Raw genomic sequence first — 22,749 nt, 5'->3', positions numbered from 1 at the left:
CCATCCAGCCACATGGAATTAACAGCCTCTGAGTGTGACAGGCTCTGCCCAGTCTGATGGTAATCGCTGCCACCCTCAGCTCTTCTCCCTAGCCTTTGATGCTTATTTTCCTTCAAGTCTCAGTTCATTCAACATTTTCTTTTATGTTTTTTCTGTCTTTTCCTGATCTCCAAACTGATGTCCTCAGCTTTCATGATACTCTAAGCTTTCCTCTACTCTAGTGGTTAGTTACCTCTCTGTATTGTATTAGTTCATTTTCTGCATCAGACTCTGAGTTTCTTAAGGACATGATCTGAGTCATCTTTGGACTCCTAGTTTGCACATGGCATGGGAGAGACAGCAAGTGTTTATAGGGTGGACAAACGATGTAGGATAGTTGAAGAACTTGTAAGGGTAATTGACAGGCAGTTGGAGATGTGGGACCAGTCCAAACAACGAGTAGAAACATTATCTTCATAGAAGCCCTAGTGGTGTACCTGAGGGTGTATAACATGAGCTGGATAGTGAGAAATCAGTGGGCCAATTTTAGAAGGTAGGGAAAAGCACCAGTGTACACTGCCAAAGTATTTTATGATCGTAAAAAAACCCAGACCAGAAACCAAACAAAGCAGTTTCTTTCCCTTCCCATGAATGCTTGTCAAAGTTCAGATTTCTCATCCTGGATTTCAGGGCCTTCCTCCATCTGGTTTCACCTTACCTGGCTAATCTTTTATGCCACTGCCTGCCAGTAAGGACTCTCTGTTCCAAATAGGCCAGTTTCTGCACTGTTCTTTGAACAGGCCACACTCATTCCTGGCTTTGGAGCTTTATTCATGACATTAGCCATACCTGGGATATTTTTCTTCAACTTTTATCCTTGAAGGGTTAGGTCAGGTTCACCCCTGCCATGAAGTTACTTAACAACTCTCGATCATCTAAATGATGATCCCCGTTTTTAACCTTCTGCAGCATGAATTTAGGTACCTTTCTTGTTTTATTTATTGCTTAACTGGGTGTGATCTAGCTGTCAGCCATCAGGGTGTAGCCAAGGCCACCAGCTCATGGGGTTATCTTCCATCCTTTTCAAAGCCCCGATCTATAGATGACGGGAACAGTTTTCTCCCCCAACTATTTTAGCGGAGTTTCAGGGAGCTTGTATTTCCTTAGACACACCTTACTTCACTTCTTTGCTTCTGCTCTATTTTAGCTCCCTCTCATATCTTGTCTCTTGAGCCTGTCTTTTTAGTGTCTGCCCTGATTCCTGTAAAGTATCAGTCACAAAGCAGATATTTGTAGTAAAGTTTTATTGAAAATTTGGGAGTAGTGGCAGGGATTATATAGCAGCATAGTCAACAGCTTAAAATGGAGACTTTCTCTTATTTATAAGTTCCTTAGATACTCCCACTGTTGGAAATTTGTTGACTGTTTTTCCCTGAGCCTCAGCTCTGCAACCCTGCAGCTGGGTCTTTTCTGTGCTCCTTGGATGTTCTCATAGCTCTAGCTTTTGCTCCATGCACTCTCTCCCCACTAAAGTCTCGACAACTTTCCTGCATACTTTCCTTCCTGAGATCTGCTTTCAAATCAAGCTGCAGAAGGGGCTGGCTTCACTTTTATCAATGTCACGGGCCCACTGAATGTTTTGCAAAGTACAGGCTTCAGTCAGGTGAGGGCTGGAGCTGCATGAGACCCTTAGGATAAACCATGAGTAGGTCTCTTAGGGGCTGGCCCTGACCGCATTTGGATCCTCAGAATAAAAGGAGATACTTAAGCAACCATAGGTGAAGAAAGACTTAAAGGATTTGCCAGGGGCGTGTGTGTGTGTGTGTAAAGCAGCTGTGTACTGAAATCACCTGATGCAGGTCGGGTCCAGAGCAATATTCTCAGAACTGTGTAGCTGTGGTGGTCTGCGGGGGTGGAGGGGTAGTGGGGGGGAACTGGGTACACACTGTTTAATTAATCACACTTCTCAGTTTTTGGCATGTCAGCGTCATTGGCCAGGTACTTTGTTCCAAGGCTTTTGCACTTACTGTTCCTCTGCCTGCAATGCTCTTTCCCCAGATAGCCACACTGCTTACTCCCTTCCCCTTTTCAATCTTTTATCAGCTACCTCGCAGTGAGACCTTCCATTGCCACTCAGTTTAAAATAGCATCCTCTGCAGACATACTCTGCCCGCTTTCCTGGCTTTACTTTTCTTCTTAGCACTTCTCACTATCAAATGTGCTATTTATTTTGCATATTTATCTTATTTATTATATGTCTCTGCTGCTAGAATTTAAGTTTCATGAAGGCAGGAATTTTTGTCTGTTTTGTTCATTGCTATAGCCCCAGCAGCTAGAACTGTGGCTAGAACTGGAGTAGGCTGTCAAAAAATGTTTGTTGAATGAGTCTTCACTGTGAGATGTTCGTTCCTTAGGGCTATGGCTACTGTTGTTTTAAATAACAATTTTTTCTTGCTACAAATGAATGTCTCCTTAAGTATATTATGAGCTCTTTAGGAGCTGACTCCTTTTATATATTCATGGGGAAAACAAGTCTCAGAAATTTATAAAAATGGTATCATTATTATTTTTGAACCTGCTTTTGACAGTTAACAGTAGAGTAGAAGCATTAAAGGTAATTTTAAAAAATTAAAAATCATCCACAATGTCATCACCATAACACACATTGTTTTATTTTTATTACCTTTTATTCCTTATTTATATGTATATATTTTTTACATAGTTATGATGGGCATGTTTTGCTATTTTCATTTAAAGCATAACATTTTCCCTATATTGATTCATGAACTTCATAAGTATGCTTTTAGAGAAATACATAAGTACTCTTTTGTATGACTGTTATCATAATTTATTTTACCCTTAAATGTTGAGCATCTAGATAGCTTCTGTAATTTTTATAGATGATGCTACATATTTTTGCAAGTGAACACATCTGTCTGTGATGAATTATTTTCTTGTAATTAATTGCCAAAGGTAGTATTAATGAATGAAAGATTATGAACTTCCTTTGTGGAAAGTGTGTGAACATTCTGAGCTGCACAAACTACACATAATTATTTCTCAAGATATGTGCCATAGAATACTATGAATGAATGCTAACTTAATTCTCTAATCGTCATTAAAGGGTGTTTAACTTTTGGGGTTTTTTTTGACTACTTTAGAGGTTAAAATAGTGTTGCAAAATTGTTTCAGTTTGCAAGAATGTATTTTTATATGTAGCAACTTGAACTTTAGTGTGGAAGCAGCTTAGCATAGTATAGTATAAAACATGGCATAGTATAAAACATGGTCTTTGGAGTTATATGGGTTGAAGTTTTTAATTCAGCTATTTGCTTAATCTGTGACTTTGGTCAATTAGCCTCGTTGAGTCTCAGTTTTCTCATCTGTCGACTAAGGATAATAGTATATTCTTATCTCAGTAGTTGTGAGGATTTAACAAGAAAATATCTTACCTTTTAGCTTGAACAAAGCTTAGTAAGTAAAAGGCAGCTTTAGATCTCTCTATACTTGCTAAAGGAAAACTGAAAGGACAGCAAAACATCTCATTGTTAGGTTCTCAAAAAACTATTGAGGCTTCCTAAAAATTTTCTCAAATGCGCCCATGAAAATCTCCTTAAAGAAGACTTTTTGAATTGACAGGCTCCTTTACTTTCAGAGTTGGGTATATTTTGTTACTTTTATGTGACATGGTTTCAGACCTCTGTATTTTTTCAGATGCTGCTTCCTGAGTATAATAATACTCTTTATTTCTCCACCTGTTAAAGAGGAGGTTGGAAACTGAATTCATTATTCTAAGTGTGGTCTGATTGACACAGAGTGGAACCCGCTTTGTAGATCCTAAGCTTTTTGTTAGAATAGGTGAAGTTACATTCATTTTTATTACAATCAATATTGTTCACTCATATTTAGCTTATACAGTTGTTTTCCCTTCCTTTCCCCTCAACTTGTTGTGCTTGTTTTTTTTTTTTTTTTTTTTTTTAACCTGGGCGCAGGTATTTAAACTTATCTTTGTTTGGGCATATTACTTCTCTCAATTGTTTTTGATCCTGCACATTTAGTTAGCATTCCTTCTGTCTATTTTCCCAATAAATTCTGTTACTGCACAGGACTAAGTATAAAACAGTGTGTTTATACCATTGTAACCTTTCTATTAATTGACACCCTTCAGGTGTTGGATTGGTTCTCATCTTTAAATGAGCACCTTTTCACATCTTTCCTTTTATTAATGACGTGGTGCTCTGATGATAGGGTGAGGCATCGATCCATCCTGGGCCAGTCAGAGGGCTCCTTTGCGCTGTTTCTGCTGGAGCCAGTAGGGAAGGGTCTTTTTTGTTTTTTTTTCTGGTCATGAACGCTGTGAAGGTGAGACCCTAGAGCTGTCTGTGGCATTGGTCTCTTTACATGGAAAAGGTGGAGAATCCCTGGTTGGTCCATCATCAAATGCTTTGTAACATAGCAAAGTAAGTTTACAGAATTTTCATGGTTCCTTCAGAGAAGAGAATGAGTTCAGTCTGACGTGACTTTGTGGTGACTTCATGCTTGGTCCTAGAATTGACCACTTTCTCCTAAGTACCTATGCCATACTATCAGTTTAAATAAATAAGTTGTAGTTTTTTCCTAGTGTTAACATCAAACTCATTCATGACCTGATGAATAAAATATAAGCTGTTGCAATAAAATATAAGCTGGAATGATGAAGAAGAAAGATAGGCTCTGTCATTTTCTTTAGGATTATATATGCCAAATTAAGTTTTACGCAAACGGGGTACTGTATTTCTCTATTGTTATTTCTTTTAGAATAATGTTTATGGAACATTAGAATTGTTTAAAAATGTCATTTCTATAAAACATTTGACATCAGGCCTTAAGCAAACTTTAAGAGGATGGCTTTCCTCGTAAAATTCTTTTTTATTTTAGGCATCTCTGTTCAGAATATAGGCTTCCATAGCATAAGGGTAAAATAATGGTTGTGCTCTTCAGTGGGAGCTATCATACATATTAAGATGGTGTGAAGCCGTGTTAGGTAAAACTGTAGTGAGTATTGTAAAGGTTTTTTATTAAAACATCCACTTATTATCCTCTTGTTTGATTAGCAGTCTTGAATGAATGCAATTAAGTTAATAAATTATAACATTGAATATAAAGCTCATCAAAGCATAATCAACTAATTTGATATCTGTGACTAGATGTAGCAGTCTCACCACTGTAATGGGACCGTATGCTATACGTAAACATAGATGATGTGGTTTACTCTATGCTTGAGAAGTTCCCTGTTGCCATTAAAAATAAATGCACTATGTGGAACGAGGCAACTTCTCTAGGTAAATAATAATTTAGTCATTTAATCAGCATGTGGTGTCTATATGTCACTATTTAAAACATTTATACACTTTCACAAACCTATAAAATAAGCAACATGAGACGTGGTGTCTCCTCAGAAGGAAAAAGTATAGTCCTATAAGGTTATCTTACTTTAGTAAGACTAGATCTAAAAACTTGTTTTAAAATTAAATACTTTCATGCTTCATCGTTTCAAAACTTATTTTTGCATTATCAAAATAGCTACACACTGACAAATTTGAATACTAGAAAAAAGGGATAAAACATCTACATCATGATTATTGTCATATTTCATTGATCCTAAGACGTACTTTTTCATATTTAAATATCCTTTTTTACCTTTTAACTACTCTGAAATTAGGATGCAATTTATAGTTGATGCATCTTAGTTTTGATTAATATGGCATTAGCATATTGTTGCATTTCCATTTTATTATGCATGTTTTTAACTGGCTTGTAAAAATGCTGCGTGTCAATTTGCATCAAAATCAATCTTCTGACTTCAAATTCAGTAATATTATCACTCTTCAGTACATCTTGGAGGTTAACTTAAGTTACGGGAAAGGAAGAAATTGAGGTAGAATCAGATCTTTTCCTCATTCCAGAACAAGGACTGGAGGAAGTAGGTTGGCCTGGGAATCAATGACCCACTCAAAGAAAGGAACCCAAAGGTGATGCTGTAACTCAGAAAATGTTGAGTTTCTGTGATATGTCAGAAGCTGGGTTTTCAAATGTTCAGTGTAGAAATGAGTAAGAGGTCCTATTTTCAAGAATTGCAGGGTATGATACAAGTTTGTACCGTAATTCAACATTTAGTGCTAGGTGCTGAGGACATAATGGATAAGAGATCTCTTTCTAAGGTGGATCTTACAGGGGAAGAAGACAGAACCTACCTCATGCTAGTTTTGTATTGGGCACTTGGGAAGATTAAAAATTGAATTAGACAGGAACTCATAGACTATTTAAGAAACTCATAGACTATTGAAAGAGAATCCTGTGTCAACATTTCACACTGAATTTCTGGTTTAAAAAATGTGGTAATATTTGATTTACAATATTGTTCTTCATTGACCTTTGAATACAGTTTTGTTACATCAGGAAATTAGGTTTAAGGTGTTTCCAACCACAGTAGCCATTTGATTTTTTCCTCCCAATAATGCCCAAGATGTGTTGCTCAGTAAAGGAGTGGGTGGGGGGAAGCAAGTGCAGGACAGAATATGTGGTATGATTCCCTTTTTATAATATCACTATCAGCTAATTTCCAGTTTAAAAATTGATGGGTGAATACATTTCTGTTTGTATTTTATCACTGGTTCAACAAAATAGCTACTTCCTCTCCCTCTGTTGGAGAAAATAATCACTGTTGGAAGAAACTTAATATTTATCCAGTACATTCTATTGAATGTTTGTTGTGTGTCAGTAGACTCATCATTGAGATACCCAATTGAATGAACATTGTTTCTAACTCAAGTCTTGTGGAAATACAAGTACATAGAAAATTCATACAACTCAGTATGACTGGACCTATGGTAGGAAGAAAAATCTGTGGGAGGGAGCACTGAATTGGGAATGTTTAATTTTTCAGGTTGTTAACCTGGTGAGGTTTCATATTTGCACCTGACCTTGAGAGAGATATACTAGGGTTACAAAAAATGTATACAAGTGGACACTTTGGTCAATGTTGCTCAAGCAGTAGTTCGCCGTAATCAGAAGTGTCTGGACGCTGATGGTAACCACGTTGAGCACCTCTTGTCATTGCAGAATTCAAACGTGCCTTGTATTCATTCATTCATCTGTTGTTATAGGTATACATTGAGTATTACAATTTTACTAGGTTTGTCCTTTCTTAAAATATGTATACATTTTTTGGCACCCTCTGTAGTGTTTTGCTAAGGGGTAAAAGGCATAGGTAGGGAAAACAGCATGAGCGAAGGCATGGAGTTGATGGAGTTATGATTTTAGAAGGCACTGCAAGGACAGGAAGCTGGACATAATGCTGTTAACTATTGAGGCATTGTTCTAAATAGTTTACATTTATTCCTCCCAACAGTGTTTTTGAGATAGTTGTTTTTTATTATCTTCATTTTAACCGTGAGTAATTAGAAAGCTAAAAATGGTACCTGATGCTAAGAGTGCTTACGTTTGAATTAGCCATGTGGAAGGAAAAAGACAATAAAGCATTTTTATCAGATGCTTCAGACAGACTTAGATTCAAAAGAATACTCAAGAATTATTGAGGCGTTTAAAAAAAGTCTTCCATTAAATTCAAAGTGAAGTTAATTGTTCAAATTATATTGTAGTATATTAACATTAAAATATAGTTGTGGTGAAATATTCAAGATTTTTTAAACCCCTTTATTTGTGTATTATACCACAAATACAGAAACCTGCATAAAACACATATAACTTAATGACTGTTTTTTGAACAAAATACCATTGTAACTATCACCCAAATCAAGAAATAAATCTTCGCCCCCGCCCCAGAAGCCTCACACATGCTCCTTCCCAATCACAGCCCCTTCTCTCTCCCCTAGTAGAAACTGCTATCCTGATTATAGTAATTGCATCTTTGCAGTTCTTTATAATTTTATCACCCAAATGTGCATTCCTAAGCACTGTAACTTAGTTGTCTGTTTTTTTGCTATTTGTTTGTTTAGGTCTCAATCTACATGTTCCAATGCGACCTCTCCTTCCCCCCTTTTTTGACACTTTATTTATTGAAGCAAGCTGGTATTTTTACTATATGGATTCCACAATCTGGATTATGCTATTTGTATAATTTTTCTTCATTCTCTGTATTTTTTGTAAATTAGTAGTTGGATCTAAAAATGTTTTTTAATAAACATTATTTATTAAAAATTTTATTTTATTTTTATTGGGGAACAGTGTGTTTCTCCAGGGCCCATCAGCTCCAAGTCGTTGTCCTTCAATCTAGTTGTGGAGGGCGCAGCTCAGCTCCAAGTTCAGTCGCCGTTTTCAATCTTAGTTGCAGGGGGCGCAGCCCAACTTCCCTTGAAGGAATTGAACCAGCAACCTTGTTGAGAGCTCGCGCTCTAACTGACTGAGCCATCCGGCCGCCCCTAAAAATCTTGATCGAGTTCATATTTTGTTGTTGGTTTTTGGACAAGAGTACTTCCTAGTGAGACAGGAGGACAAGTTTCTACTCTTGAGTTAGAAAGATCAGCTGCTGGAGCCTGATACATTTCACACGAATATCCGCCTACTATGGATTGGCCTCGAGGAACCTTGGGAGGTAAACCACAAAGATTCTCATACCAGCAACAGGGACTTTCTCTATCACTGCACATGTGCAGTAAGGCCCAAGGTGTCCCTAAGGTGATCTTTCCCTAATTTAATACCAAAAATCATGCCCAGGGTTGGAGATTTACCAAACTAATGAGACATGATGCATGAGGAAGCATGAAGTTGCACTTCACAGGCGCCAAGAAACCTCCTTTACATGCCTAGACATAGCTTTTACCCCTCCTAGTTCCCTTTAAAACCCTGCCCCAACTTCTCTGGAGGAGCCACCCAAACCTTTCCCTTCTCGGTATTAAGCTTGTGCACAAGCTTAATAAACCTTTGCCTCTGGCCTGAACTTTCTTGTGATCTTTCTTGGTTTCCATTCTGGGAGATCGCAAAAAAAACCTAAGGCACCGCTGGTAACACTAGGAGTTGACGTGGTCTTACCTCCATCGAGAGGTATATAGTATATATATAGTGTATGGTTTTCTCTTTTTGTGATTTTTTAGCAGCCACTGATGTTTGATGCCTAGATCAATGAATTTATTAGGGTTTGCAGAACGGTAATATTTGAATTCTGCTATTCATTTATAAGGTGGAACGCTTCCATTAAAAGAGACTTTCCTTCATCTACTATTTGGTTACCCAGTGATACAGTTCATTTAGAAAAGGCAGGGTAGACATTTGCTTTCTTACCAGTTTTTTTAATAATACATTTCCCTGGTATTGTCCGACTGTAACCAGTGAATTCTTAAGTGTCATTCTGAACCTATTGATTTAACTACAAGTAAATATTTCATGCTCACTATTTTATAGATGCTTTGGAGGAACCGTATTTTATGAATGCAGTGAATCTTATAAACAAATTATGAAATGTGCCGCAGTTATCAACTCTTGCATTGGTATTCTATATAAATTTCAGAATCAGCATGTTGGGATTTTGACGAGGACTGCTTCTAATCTATAGTTCAATTTCTAATACTGGTTATATTGGCCTCTTTATTTTGATCAATCTTGCTGTAAGTTTGAAAAATGTGTTAAATTTTTCAAAAATCTAACTTTTAGTTTTGCTTTACCTCTTGAGTGTCTGTGTTTTAATTCATTATTTGTTTTTATCTGTATTCTTTATACTTTCTTCAGTTAAATTTATTTTCCTAATGTTCTGTGATAGATTAGAAATTTTCAGCCTTTCTAATTTTCTGATGTATGCATTATATATAAAGTTCTCTCTGAGCACTGCTTTAGTTGCACCCCACAGATTTTTTTTGATATGTAAACCTTATCATTTTGCAGATATATCATTTGATATGTATGTCATTCATTTCAAAATATTTCTGATGTATTTGACCCATGACTTTTTACCAGTGTATCTCTTTGTTTATGTCAGTTACCTATCTATATAGTTGCATAATAAATCACCCCAAGACTTAGTGGCTTAAAACAGCTATTTCCCCCTTCAGTTTTGTGGGTGGCAGGGCATTTCCTCTGCTTATTTTGACTGGGTTTCTTTGCGATGCTGCATTCCTCTCGAGCAGGGGTGTCCAAACTTTTTTCAATGTTTTTCACCAAGGGCCATATGCGGTAAAATACACAAACAGCCGGGCCACTCTCTCGAGGTGAAGTACGTATTGCCTCACCTGGTTCATTTAAGTAAACTAAATATGTTTTGGGAATTTGCTGTGGGCCAATTAACAATGGATTGCGGCCGCAATTTTGACACCCCTGCTCTAGAGGGTTAGCTGCACTGGAGGTTCCTATCTGGCAGCTGGGGCTGCCTGGTGGGTGTGGTCCCTTTGTTCTCTTCTAAGTGACTTTATCATCAGTAGGTTAGACCACTTCCACATACGGTAGTCTCAGGTCAGCATTCCAAAAGGTGAAGGTGACAATGTTTTTGTGTTTTCACCATATTCTGTTGATTAGAACAAGTCACAGCCTGGTCCAGATTCAAGTATTGGAAAATAGATTACTCCTCTTTAGGAGGAGCACAAAGAATTTGTCTCTGTATTTAATTGACCACAATATCCAAACATTTGGAAATTTTTCTTGCATTTTTCTTTTTGTTGTGGTTATGGAGTCTAGTTTCCTGTGTGTTTGGTTATTTTTTTATTATGATGTGCACACTTTATTTAAAACTTGGAATAGGGGCATCTGGGTGGCTCAGTTGGTTAGAGCGCGAGCTCTCAACAACAAGGTTGCCGGTTCAATTCCCGCATGGGATGGTGGGCTGTGCCCTTTTCAACTAGATTGAAAACAGCAACTGGACTTGGAGCTGAGCTGCGCCCTCCACAACTAGACTGAAGGACAACAACTGCACTTGGAGCTGATGAATCTTGGAAAAAACACTGTTCCCCAATATTTTCCAATAAAAAAAATTAGAAAACAAAACAAAACAAAAAACTACCTGGAATAATTTTGAGGCTTATAATAAATGTACTTCTCTTTTAAGAGGAAAGTTTGCCTCTCAAAGTGCCTGGAAACAGTCAACCAGGAAACAGCTTAAACCAAGTTCCTTAAGAGCACATTATAAAATTTTTAATATAGCGTCTTAATAAACTGATACAAGCCTTACAGTTCAGAATTTGTATTTTTTCCCTCACAGGAGTTACATCTCATTGTATGTCTCCATCATTGTCATGTTGATGTCTTTCAGATCGGCATCTGTATTCTTGAACTTCTTCAAAATTGTCTTCTGAACAGTTCCATATAATTATCTGATGGACTTGAAATAACACTTTTGTAATGAGTCCAATTATTATTTCTCTGAATGCTTCTACTATTATTCTTTATTATGGTTAATGGAATCACTATTCTCTGGTCACTCAGAGTTCTTCTCTAATTTCCATATTTAATTAGTTTCCAGCTCTTAAATGTTTCCTTACCCTGTCATTTTCCTGTGTCTTTCTTTTCATTCCCTTACGCAGCGCCTTTGCGCGTGTCTGCGTCATCTCTGGGCCCTCACTGACCTTGGTTGTGTGCAGTCTGGGCCAACTCAGTCAACCAGGATACCAGCTGTCACCCATTCTCTAATGACTCCCCAAATCTCTAGCTCCCTCATCTCTCCTGAGCTCCTAATGTAAATATCTGTTTTTTTAAATAAGTTATCTGTACCTGGATCTACTGAACCCATTTTAAACTGGACATGTCTTTGTGTGATTTACCTTTTCACACTAAATCTATTTTTCCAACTTCTCAAACTGAACAATGGTCCTACCTCAGTGAATGTACCTTTAGGGCCTAGAGATAATGACTCTAAACATGCGTTCTTTAGGGTCCTAAAGTTTCATGAGAATTTTGTAATTTTGTGTTTTTATTTCCATGATAAACTGTAAATAAATTATTATAAACACATTCTAGGTTATCTGAATCACCATACTATTGATGATGGTGCTTGTATTTGTGTTTGAATTGTTCAGTGATCATCTAAAGAGCATATGTATGGTAAACAAGTCTGCTGCATTAGAACCTGCTTTAGATTGAAGTGTAGTAATGTAAAACTAGGAAAATCATCTTCAACTTTTGTACTCTTGCTGGATTATTTTGCCATTAAATTTAATTTTTCTTTTGTAGTGATAATTACAGGTGAATGGTGTGTTTATAGAATTCCTAAGAAACTAAAATCTTAGTATGAGGAAGCTTTGGTTTGAAATCACGAAAATGACATGGAGCAACAGAAATGTACCATTTTATTTGTCACAGACTGATGAAAGAATATAGGACTTACATGTAGATTATGAATTCAGGCCAAGTGAAGGCCTTATACGATGTCATGGTACACTCTCAACCAAGTATTACATGGAAGCTTGAAGATAGAAAATTGATGGGACAGCTGACTGATCATGTGGCCCATTGTGTGTGTGTGTGTGTGTGTATATGCAATGTACATGTATATATGTGTCAGATAAAAGTAAATACTTATTTTTGTAAGCAATTACATTACATGGATCAACATTGGTCTCTAAATGTCAATTTGTAATGTTTATTAGCAGTCAGTGCTATGAATTTTCATAAAATAATTTAACTTTCACAATTTTGTTTTGAGATATATTAATTATCCCATCAGCATTCATAAAGCAGTGATTTTAAAACCAGTTAATTGTTTACAAAAGAAAAATAATGAAGATTTATAAAAAAATCTTGGATATCAGCTGGAACATATAACGTAAATAATTCTTTCTATTCTTTTACCGCAGCACTAATGATTAGTTGTAACCGTGTTATCTCGCCGTCACTTTAAATGAATGTTCAATGAATTCCATTTTTATTGGCTTTAAAATTTTCGCCGGTTTTTAAATGATAAATTTTATTTTGTGGTGTAGAAGAGCTATAAGTAAAAGTAATGTATACTTAATTTTGTGCTTATGCATATTTAAGGAAGCACCAATTTAATTTAAGGCAATGCTGGGATCTGGAAGAATTTTTTTGCTAGGGTAAGAATTTCATTTCCTTCAAAAGAGGTTCATTCATTACCCGAGTGTAGGAAACACTGGCCTAGAAAAATGAACTACTAAGTGAGAAAAGCTTGAGGGTCGGAATTACCATTCTGGTTAACTAAATTCTGATGAGCGTTTTCAGAATTGTGTTCTTTTTTACTTAGTCTAAAAACTCTAAACACGTCTACATTTTCATCATTGGCAATTTCTTTTTTCTAATCTTATAGTTTATCTCCTCCCATCTTTAGGGGAAGTTCCTGCTTCTTAATTTACATATTTTGTTGCATTATTAAGGAACAATAAACTCCCTCTCCTTCGTTCACCCCTCCTACATTATAAAACAAACAAAATGTACTGTTCATAGAAAAAAGTCTCCTAAGTTTTGTCAAATTTTTTTTTACAGCTTTATTGAATCATTACTAAGGTACAGTAAATGGCTTATATTTAAAGTATACAACTTGAGTTTTGACATGTAAGCACCCCTGAAACCATCACTGTAATTAAAATAACAAACATTTGTATCACTCCGTGTTATCTCGCCTATCTCGTGTCCCCTTGTAGTAAGCCTGTAGAAGCCTGTAGAAGCCTGTAGTAAGCCTGCTGCTGGCCTGAAGCAACCGCTCATCTGCTTTGTGTAACTACAGACTACTTTGGGCTGCTCTAGAATTTCATAGAAGTGGAATCATACACTATTTACTTTTTTTTGCCTAGCTACTTTCAGTCAGCATAATGCTTTTGAGATTCATTCACGTTACGTGTATCAATAGTTTGGTTTTTAAAAATTGTTGAGTACATTTATGGATACAACACAATTTTTTAACCTATTCACTTATTGATGGGCATTTGGATTGCTTCCAGGTTTTAACTATTAAAAGTAAAGCTTCTCTGAACATTTGTGTAAAGTCTATGTATGGACATATGCTTTCATTTCCCTTGAATAAATACTTAGTGGAATGGCTGGGTTGTATGGTAGCTATATGTTTAACTTTCTAAGAAACTGCCAAACTCTTTTCTAAGTAATCGTACCATTTTATATTTCCATCAGCAGTTTAAGAAAATTCCAGTTGCTTCACATCCTTGATAACAGTTTGGTATTATCTTAGCTATTCTAGTGTATGTGGTGGTTTCTCATTGTTTTAATTTGTATTTCTTAAGAACTAGTGATTTTGAGCATTTTTCATGGGTTTATTTTCCATCCATACATTTTCCTTGGCAAAGTGTTTAAATCATTAAATGAATTGTCTTCCTCAATTGTAAGAGTTTGTTATTTATTCTAAATATAAGTTTTTTCTTGGATGTATGTTTTGCAAATGTTTTCTCCTAGTTGATGGCTTGTCTTTTAATTTTGTTAAGAAAACTAAAGTATCTTATCAGTAGCAAATATTTTAAATTTTGCTGAAGTACAATTTACTTTTTTTTCTAGTTTGTATGTCCTATTTAACTCAGGATTACTAAGATTTTCTCTTGTTCTAGAAATTTCATAGTTTTTGCTCTTACATTTAGGTGTATGTTCTACTTTAATTTTTGTATATGGTGTGCAATAAGGATTAAGGTTCATTTTTTTTCCGCTTATCGCTCTCCAGTTGATCTAGTACTGTTTATTAAAAAGGTTATCCTTTCCTCATTGAATTGCCTTGGAACCTTTGTCTTAAATCAGTTGACCATATACGTGTATGTGTGGGTCTGCTTCTGGACTTTTGTGATTCTTTGATCTATATTTATAGCCCAATATCAAACTCTTCATTACTATAGCTTTATAATAAGCCTTGAACTCAGGTGCAGTTCCTCCAAATTTTTTCTTCTTTTTGAAAATTTATTGGGTATTCTAGGTCCTTTGCATTTACATATGTATTTTAGAATCAGCTTGACACTTTCTACAGAAAAGCCTGATTGAGGACGTGTGGAAAACATTTAAAGAAGTCTTTAAACAGAGGACTTCACAGTTTAAGTTCCTCCCCAACTTTTCTTACCTTCCTTTCACTGGTGTTGATCCCCACTAAACAAACATATTGTGCCCTAAACACCACCTGACCTGCACTTTAGAGAAGCCGACCTGCAGTAGCTCCTGATCTCATAGCACTAATTTACTGGGAGGAAATATACATTAAACAAGATTTAAAATGTGTTCATAGCATGGGGTGCTATGGTAGTGTGTTATAAAAAGAACCTAAGCCTGGTCATTATATTGCTTAGGGTGGTAGCCTAGATCAGTGCTCAGACTTAGATCAGCGCTCAGACCTGGATTCAAGTGCCAGGTTAACTGCTTTGAGTAGCATGAACCTTGGACATGCTACTTCCTCCTTTCCACATCTGTTTTTTCATTTGTAACGTGGGAATCACAAATGGGCTCTCATTCTTTAGGCAGCTAACCTAGGTTTGCTTGCATGGCTGGGGAAAGATTCCCAGCAGCAAGAGAATCCAGTGCACATTTTCAAGCACTTGCTTGTGTCAATTTGCTAATGTCCTATGGCCAACGCAGTTCATGTGGCCAAGCCTTGATTCAAGGATGGAGAAATAGACTCCAGCTTTCCAAGGGAGAATTTGAAAAATAAGTAAGTGTGTGTGTGTGTGTGTGTGTGTGTAAAACTTGCTAACATAATGTCTGATGCATGATAGTAGTTAACATTTATTGAGCACTTCCTATAAATTATACTTAGTAAGAGGCAGCTGGACTATATTATATTCCATCTCTGTATGATATGAAAAAGAAGAAACATTTGGAGAATTTGGTATATTCTTTTGATACCTTAAAACAATTTTAATAATGGGAACAGTTTGCAAATAAAGTGCATTTTCTTTTTTCTTTTTTTCTGCAGTAAGAAAAATGGAAAACCACCATTACGGAACAATGAGGTAAAATTTTAAATCATCTACTCTGGAATCTCATAAATTAATTTATTTCATTACATAACTTTGCATTAGGATAAAGTCAGAATTTTAGAATTGGAAGGGAAGTGAAATATCATCTGTAATCTGCTACATATTATAGGAATTCTTTCTGAAATAGGAATCCTTGATAAGTAACTTCTAATATTTACTTGAATCTATTCATGTGATGGAGAGTACTACATAGGAGGCAGCCATAGCTATTTGTTCTAGCCCACGAAGAGATCAATCTTCCTCCTCTAGCCACTTAATGATTGACTCTATTTTGTCTTTTGTAGCAACACAGGACAAGTTATAGACTCTCATATTGTTTGAAGATAGTTATATCTTCTGAGGTTTTTTTCCCATGCTAATCAAGCTTCATTTTTTTTTTTTTTAAGTATTTCTCACATGGCATAGTTTCTGATCGTTTTTCAATTCTGTATACCTTCCTCCGGACCTATCCTTATTTGTTTCTGTAGACATTATGCTTAGAATAGAATAGTTTTCCAGATGTGGTCTGACTAGCATGGAGTGTATCTGCACTATTGCTAAAATTCAGCCTCAAATTACTTTTACTTCTTTAACCATAAGTGCTGTTTACGTTAAGTGGAGTTTGTGGTAAATTATAACCTTCATTTCTGATGAATAGATCGGTTGACAGATTCCCCTACATCTGTATTCACTGTTGATTTCTTCATTTCTTTTCTTAAATAACAGCTTTATTGAGGTATAATTTATATACCATAAAATCCATCCACTTAAGTGTACAACTCAGTAGTTTTAGTATATTCACAGAGGTGTGCAGACATCACCACTGTCTAATTGTAGAAAACTTGTCTCCTCAAAAAGAAATTCTGCGCCCATTAGGAGTCACTCCTCATTACCCATTAGAAGTCTCCTCCTGCGTCCTACTGATCTGCCTATTTTGGACATTTCATATAAATGAAATCATGTAATATGTGGCATTTTGTGACTGGCTTCTTTCACTTAGCATGATGTTTTCAAGGTTCATCTGTGTTGTTGCGTGTATCAGTATTTCATTCGTTTTTATTGCTGGATAGTATTGCATTGTGTAGATGTACCACATTTTCTTCATTTATCAGTTGAGGGAAACTTAGGTTGTTTCCATTTTTGGACTATTATTAATAATGCTATTATGAATGTTCATGTGCAAGTTTTTGTGTCGATGTGTTTCCATTTCTCTTGGGTATACCTAGCAGTAGCATTGCTGGGTCATATGATAACTCATTTGATTTATTTTAAATAAACATTACTTTGTCTCTGTAAATGTCAGTTTATTGGGTCTATCTATTAGTATATTCTTTAGTATGTCTATGCTATTAGTGTAATTTTTGAATGTAATTCTAACATGTAGTCTATTAGACGGCAGGTATTGTCTACAAATTTAATTTGCCTTCTTTTTCTTCCTCAAAATTGCTGATAGCATCGATTAATTAAGGGCCAATGAAATTACTCTGTGGTTTCTCTTAGTCTTTTTTTTTTTTGGTTATGTTTTATGTAGCTGTGACCATATCCAACTGTAGCAAAATCTGGTCCTTACGTCTTTTTTTTTTTTTTTTTTTTTTTTTTTTTTTAAATTAATTTTATTGGGGTGACAATTGTTAGTAAATTTACATAGATTTCAGGTGTACAATTCTGTATTACATCGTCTATAAATCCCATTGTGTGTTCACCACCCAGAGTCAGTTCTGCTTCCATCACCATATATTTGATCCCCTTTACCCTCATCACCCACCCCCCACCCCCTTACCCTCTGGTAACCACTAAATTATTGTCTGTGTCTATGAGTTTTTGTTTCTCATTTGTTTGTCTTGTTCTTTTTGGTTTATATACCACATATCAGTGAAATCATAGGGTTCTCTGCTTTTTCTGTCTGACTTGTTTCACTTAGCATTATTCTCTCGAGATCCATCCATGTTGTCACAAATGTTCCTATATCATCTTTCCTTAACGCCGAATAGTATTCCATTGTGTATATGTACCACAACTTCTTTATCCATTCATCTATCGAAGGACATTTTGGTTGTTTCCATGTCTTGGCCACCGTAAACAAAGCTGCAATGAACATTGGCGTACACGTGTCTCTATAGAGAAATGCTTTTATATTTTTGGGGTAGATACCCAGGAGAGCGATTGCTGGGTCATATGGTAATTCTATTCGTAATTTCTTGAGGAACCTCCACACTGCCTTCCATAGCGGCTGCACCAGTCTGCATTCCCACCAACAGTGTATGAGAGTTCCTTTTTCTCCACAGCCTCTCCAACACTTGTTACTATTTGTTTTGTTGATGAAAGCCATTCTGACTGGGGTGAGGTGATATCTCATTGTGGTTTTCATTTGCATTTCTCTGATGATTAGCGATGTTGAGCATTTTTTCATATGTCTATTTGCCATTTGTATATCCTCTTTGGAGAAATGTCTCTTCAGGTCCTCTGTCCATTTTTCAATTGGGTTGTTTGTTTTTTTGTTGTTGAGTTTCATGAGTTCCTTGTATATTTTGGATATTAGCCCCTTATCAGAGGAACTGTTTGCGAAAATCTTCTCCCATTCAGTTGGTTGCCTCATTATTTTGTCAATAGTTTCTTTTGCTGTGCAGAAGCTTTTCAGTTTCATATAATCCCATTTGTTTATTTTAGTTTTTACTTCCATTGCCTTTGGAGTCAAATTCATAAAATGCTCTTTGAACCCAAGGTCCATAAGTTTAGTACCTATGTTTTCTTCAATGCAGTTTATTGTGTCAGGTCTTATGCTTAAGTCTTTGATCCATTTTGAATTAATTTTGGTACATGGTGACAGATAGCAGTCCAGTTTCATTCTTTTGCACGTAGCTATCCAATTCTGCCAGCACCATTTATTGAAGAGGCTGTCTTTCCTCCATTGTATGTTTTTAGCTTCTTTGTCAAAAATTATCTGTCCATATTTATGTGGTTTTATTTCTGGGTTCTCAATTCTATTCCATTGGTCTATGTGTCTGTTTTTCCGCCAATACCAAGCTGTTTTGATTATTGTAGCCCTGTAGTACAAGGAAAAATCAGGGAGTGTGATACCTCCAGTATTGTTCTTTTTTTTTAATATTGCTTTGGCTATTCGGGGTCTTTTGTGGTTCCAAACAAATCTGATGATTTTTTGTTCTATTTCTTTAAAAAATGCCATTGGGATTTTAATGGGGATTGCATTAAATCTGTATATGGCTTTGGGTAATATGGCCATTTTAACTATGTTGATTCTTCCAATCCATGAGCACGGAATGTCTTTCCATTTCTTTGTGTCTTCTTCAATTTCTTTCAAAAATGTCTTATAGTTTTCAGCATATAAATCCTTCACATCCTTGGTTAAGTTTATTCCTAGGTATTTTATTCTTTTTGCTGCAATTGCAAAAGGAATCGTTTTTTCTATCTCTTTTTCTGAGATTTCATTGTTGGTATATAGGAAAGCAATGGACTTTTGTACATTGATTTTGTAGCCAGCAACTTTACTATATTCATTGATTGTTTCTAATAGCTTTTTGGTGGAGTCTTTAGGGTTTTCTATGTATAGCATCATGTCATCTGCAAAGAGTGACAATTTAACTTCTTCATTCCCAATTTGGATGCCTTTTATTTCTTTCTCTTGCCTGATAGCTCTGGCGAGGACTTCCAACACTATGTTGAAAAGCAGAGGTGATAGGGGACAACCTTGTCGTGTTCCTGAACGTAGAGCAAAGGGCTTCAGCTTTTCACCATTAATTATGAGGTTAGCTGAGGGCTTGTCGTATATGGCCTTTATTATGTTGAGGTATTTTCCTTCTATACCAATTTTAGTAAGTGTTTTAATCATAAATGGATGTTGTATCTTATCAAATGCTTTTTCTGCATCAATTGATATAATCATATGATTTTTGTCCTTTATTTTGTTTATGTGATGTATCACATTGATGGATTTGCGAATGTTGAACCATCCTTGTGCCCCGGGGATGAACCCCACTTGGTCGTGATGAATAATCTTTTTAATGCATTGTTGTATTCGATTTGCTAGAATTTTGTTTAGGATTTTAGCATCTGTATTCATCAGAGATATAGGTCTGTAGTTTTCTTTTTTTGTGTTGTCCTTACCAGGTTTTGGTATCAGGGTAATGTTGGCCTCATAAAATGAGTTAGGGAGTACTGACTCTTCCTCAATTTTTTGGAAGAGTTTGAGCAGGATTGGTATTAGATCCTCTTTGAAGGTTTGGTAGAATTCACTGGTGAAGCCATCTGGTCCAGGACTTTTGATTTTGGGAAGGTTTTTGATGACTGATTCAATTTCGTTACTGGTGATCGGCCTGTTAAGATTTTCCAGTTCTTCATGATTCAGCCTTGGAAGGCTATATGTTTCTAAGAACTTGTCCATTTCTTCTAAGTTATTAAATTTGGTGGCATATAGTCCTTCATAGTATTCTTGGATAATCCTTTGTATTTCTGTGGTGTCCGTGATAACTTCCCCTTTTTCATTTCTGATTTTGTTAATTAGTGTCTTCTCTCTTTTTATCTTAGTGAGTCTAGCCAAGGGTTTGTCGATTTTGTTAATCTTTTCAAAGAACCAGCTTTTTGTCACATTAATTTTTTCTATTGTCTTTTTGTTCTCTATTTCATTTAGTTCTGCTCTGATTTTTGTTATTTCCTTTCTTCTGCTGACCTTGGGTTTCGCTTGTTCTTCTTTTTCTAGTTTTTTAAGGTGTAACATGAGGTTATTTATTTGGGATTTTTCTTGTTTCTTGAGATAGGCCTGTAATGATATAAATTTCCCTCTTAAAACTGCTTTCGCGGCATCCCAAAAATTTTGGTAGGATGTATTTTCATTGTCATTTGTTTCTATGTATCTTTTGAGCTCTCCTCTAATTTCTTCTTTGACCCAGTCCTTCTTTAAAAGTATGTTGTTTAATCTCCATGTATTTGTGTTTTTTCCTGCTTTCTTTTTGCAGTTGATATCCAATTTCAAAGCTTTGTGATCAGAGAATATGCTTGGTATGATTTCAATCTTCTTAAATTTGCTGAGGCTGATTTTGTGTCCCAATATATGGTCTATCCTTGAGAATGTTCCATGTACACTAGAAAAGAATGTATAGTCTGATGTTTTAGGATGAAGTGCTCTATATATGTCAATTATGTCCAATTCATCTAATGTGTCATTTAGGGCTGCGATTTCGTTATTTATCTTCTGTTTGGATGATCTATCCATAGCTGTCAATGATGTATTTAAGTCCCCTAGTATAATTGTGTTTTGGTCAATTTCTCCCTTTAGTTCTGTTAGTAGTTGCTTGGTATATTTCGGTGCTCCCTGATTGGGGGCATAAATATTGATGACTGTTATGTCTTCTTGTTGTATAGTCCCCTTTACCATTATGAAGTGTCCATCTTTGTCTCTTGTTATCTTTTTCACCCTGAAGTCTGTTTCATCGGAAATCATTATGGCTACACCTGATTTTTTCTGGGTACCATTTGCTTGAAGTGTCAGTTTCCACCCTTTCACTTTGAGTCTATGCTTGTCCTTGTAGCTGAGATGTGTCTCTTGTAGGCAGCATATGGTTGGGTTTAGTTTTTTGATCCAATCTGCTACTCTGTGTCTCTTTATTGGTGAGTTCAGTCCATTTACATTCAGGGTGATTATTGATATGTGAGGATTTCCTGTCATTCTGTCTTTAGTTTTCTGGTAAGGCTGTGTCTCCATTGTTTCTTTGCCTTTTTGTTGTTGTCTGTTATTTCTGTGTGGTAGTATTCTATGATGTTTCCCTCTGTTTCTTCTTTTATTACAGTATATATTTCAGATTTGGATGTTTTTTGAGTGGTTACCCTTAAGTTTATGTAAAAGAAAGTTTGATATTTAGAGTATTCCAGTTTTTTCAGTACGCTTACTTTCTCTATTCCCATATTCCAGTTCAGGCCTTTACGCTCCCCCTTTTTATGTTTCGGTTGCCACAAGTTGTCCCTGTTGATGGTGGTCTAATAGCCTCCTTTAGTATTTCTTGTAGTGCAGGTCGTGTATTAGAAAATTCCCTCAGCTTCTGGATGTCTGGAAAGATCTTTATTCCTCCTTCATATCTAAAGGAGATCTTTGCTGGATATATTATTCTTGGCTCATGATTTCTCTCTTTCAAGAGTTTGAATATTTGGTTCCATTCCCTCCTAGCTTGTAGAGTTTCTGCTGAAAAATCTGATGATAATCTAATGGGCTTTCCTTTGTAAGTTACCGTCTTCTTTTCCCTGGCTGCCTTGAGGATTCTTTCTTTATCATTGATTTTAGACAGCTTCAATACAATGTGCCTTGGTGAAGGCCTGTTGGGATTGAGGTAATTAGGTGTTCTATTTGCTTCTTGGATTCGAGGATCCAGTTCTGTCCACAAGTTTGGGAAGTTCTCATCAACGATTTGTTTGAATATATTCTCTGTTCCCTTCCCTCTTTCTTCTCCTTCTGGTATGCCCATTATTCTTATATTGCTCTTTCTGATGGAGTCAGAAAGTTCTTGTAGAGTTCTTTCATTTCTTTTAAGTCTCAAGTCTCTTTCTTCTTCCCTCTGTGTAAATTCCAGGTTCCTATCTTCGATGTCACTGATTCTTTCCTCCATCTGGTCAACTCTACTACCTAAGCTGGATATTTTATTGTTAATTTCTTCTATTGAGTTCTTAATTTCCAGAAATTCTATTTGGTTCTTTTTCAAGATTTCAATCTCTTTTGTAAAATGCTCATGGTGTTCTTTGATTGTGTTTCTGAGTTCATTAAACTGCCTTTCTGTGTTTTCTTGCATCTCGTTCAGTTTTTTCAGAATTGCGATCTTGAATTCTCTGTCATTTAAATCACAAAGGTCCATATCTCTAAGTTCCTTTTCTGGAGACTTTTCACTTTCTTTCTGAG

At 36.0% G+C, this 22,749-nt stretch overlaps 1 protein-coding gene across 9 annotated transcripts in view; it reads left to right on the top strand.

The window, feature by feature from the left end:
• Positions 1 to 22,749, top strand: part of ABCD3 (ATP binding cassette subfamily D member 3) — an 89,218-nt gene that overhangs the window by 20,381 nt on the left and 46,088 nt on the right. For 7 of the 9 annotated variants that reach the window (XM_081055950.1, XM_081055944.1, XM_081055947.1 and 4 more), the window contains one exon: positions 15,809 to 15,845. The exons of the other annotated variants lie outside the window; for them this stretch is intronic. Coding sequence is in view for 2 of the 7 variants with exons in the window: in XM_081055944.1 (XP_080912070.1) it covers positions 15,809 to 15,845 (37 nt within the window). In the remaining 5 variants the exon portion in view is untranslated. The remainder of the gene's footprint in view (positions 1 to 15,808; positions 15,846 to 22,749) is intronic. 9 annotated transcript variants of the gene reach the window in all.

This window comes from Rhinolophus hipposideros, assembly GCF_964194185.1.
Source record: "Rhinolophus hipposideros genome assembly, chromosome: 8".
Classification (NCBI taxonomy): domain Eukaryota; kingdom Metazoa; phylum Chordata; class Mammalia; order Chiroptera; family Rhinolophidae; genus Rhinolophus; species Rhinolophus hipposideros.
The sequence above is the reverse complement of the archived record's forward strand: the minus strand, read 5'-3'. Positions and strand labels throughout refer to the sequence as shown.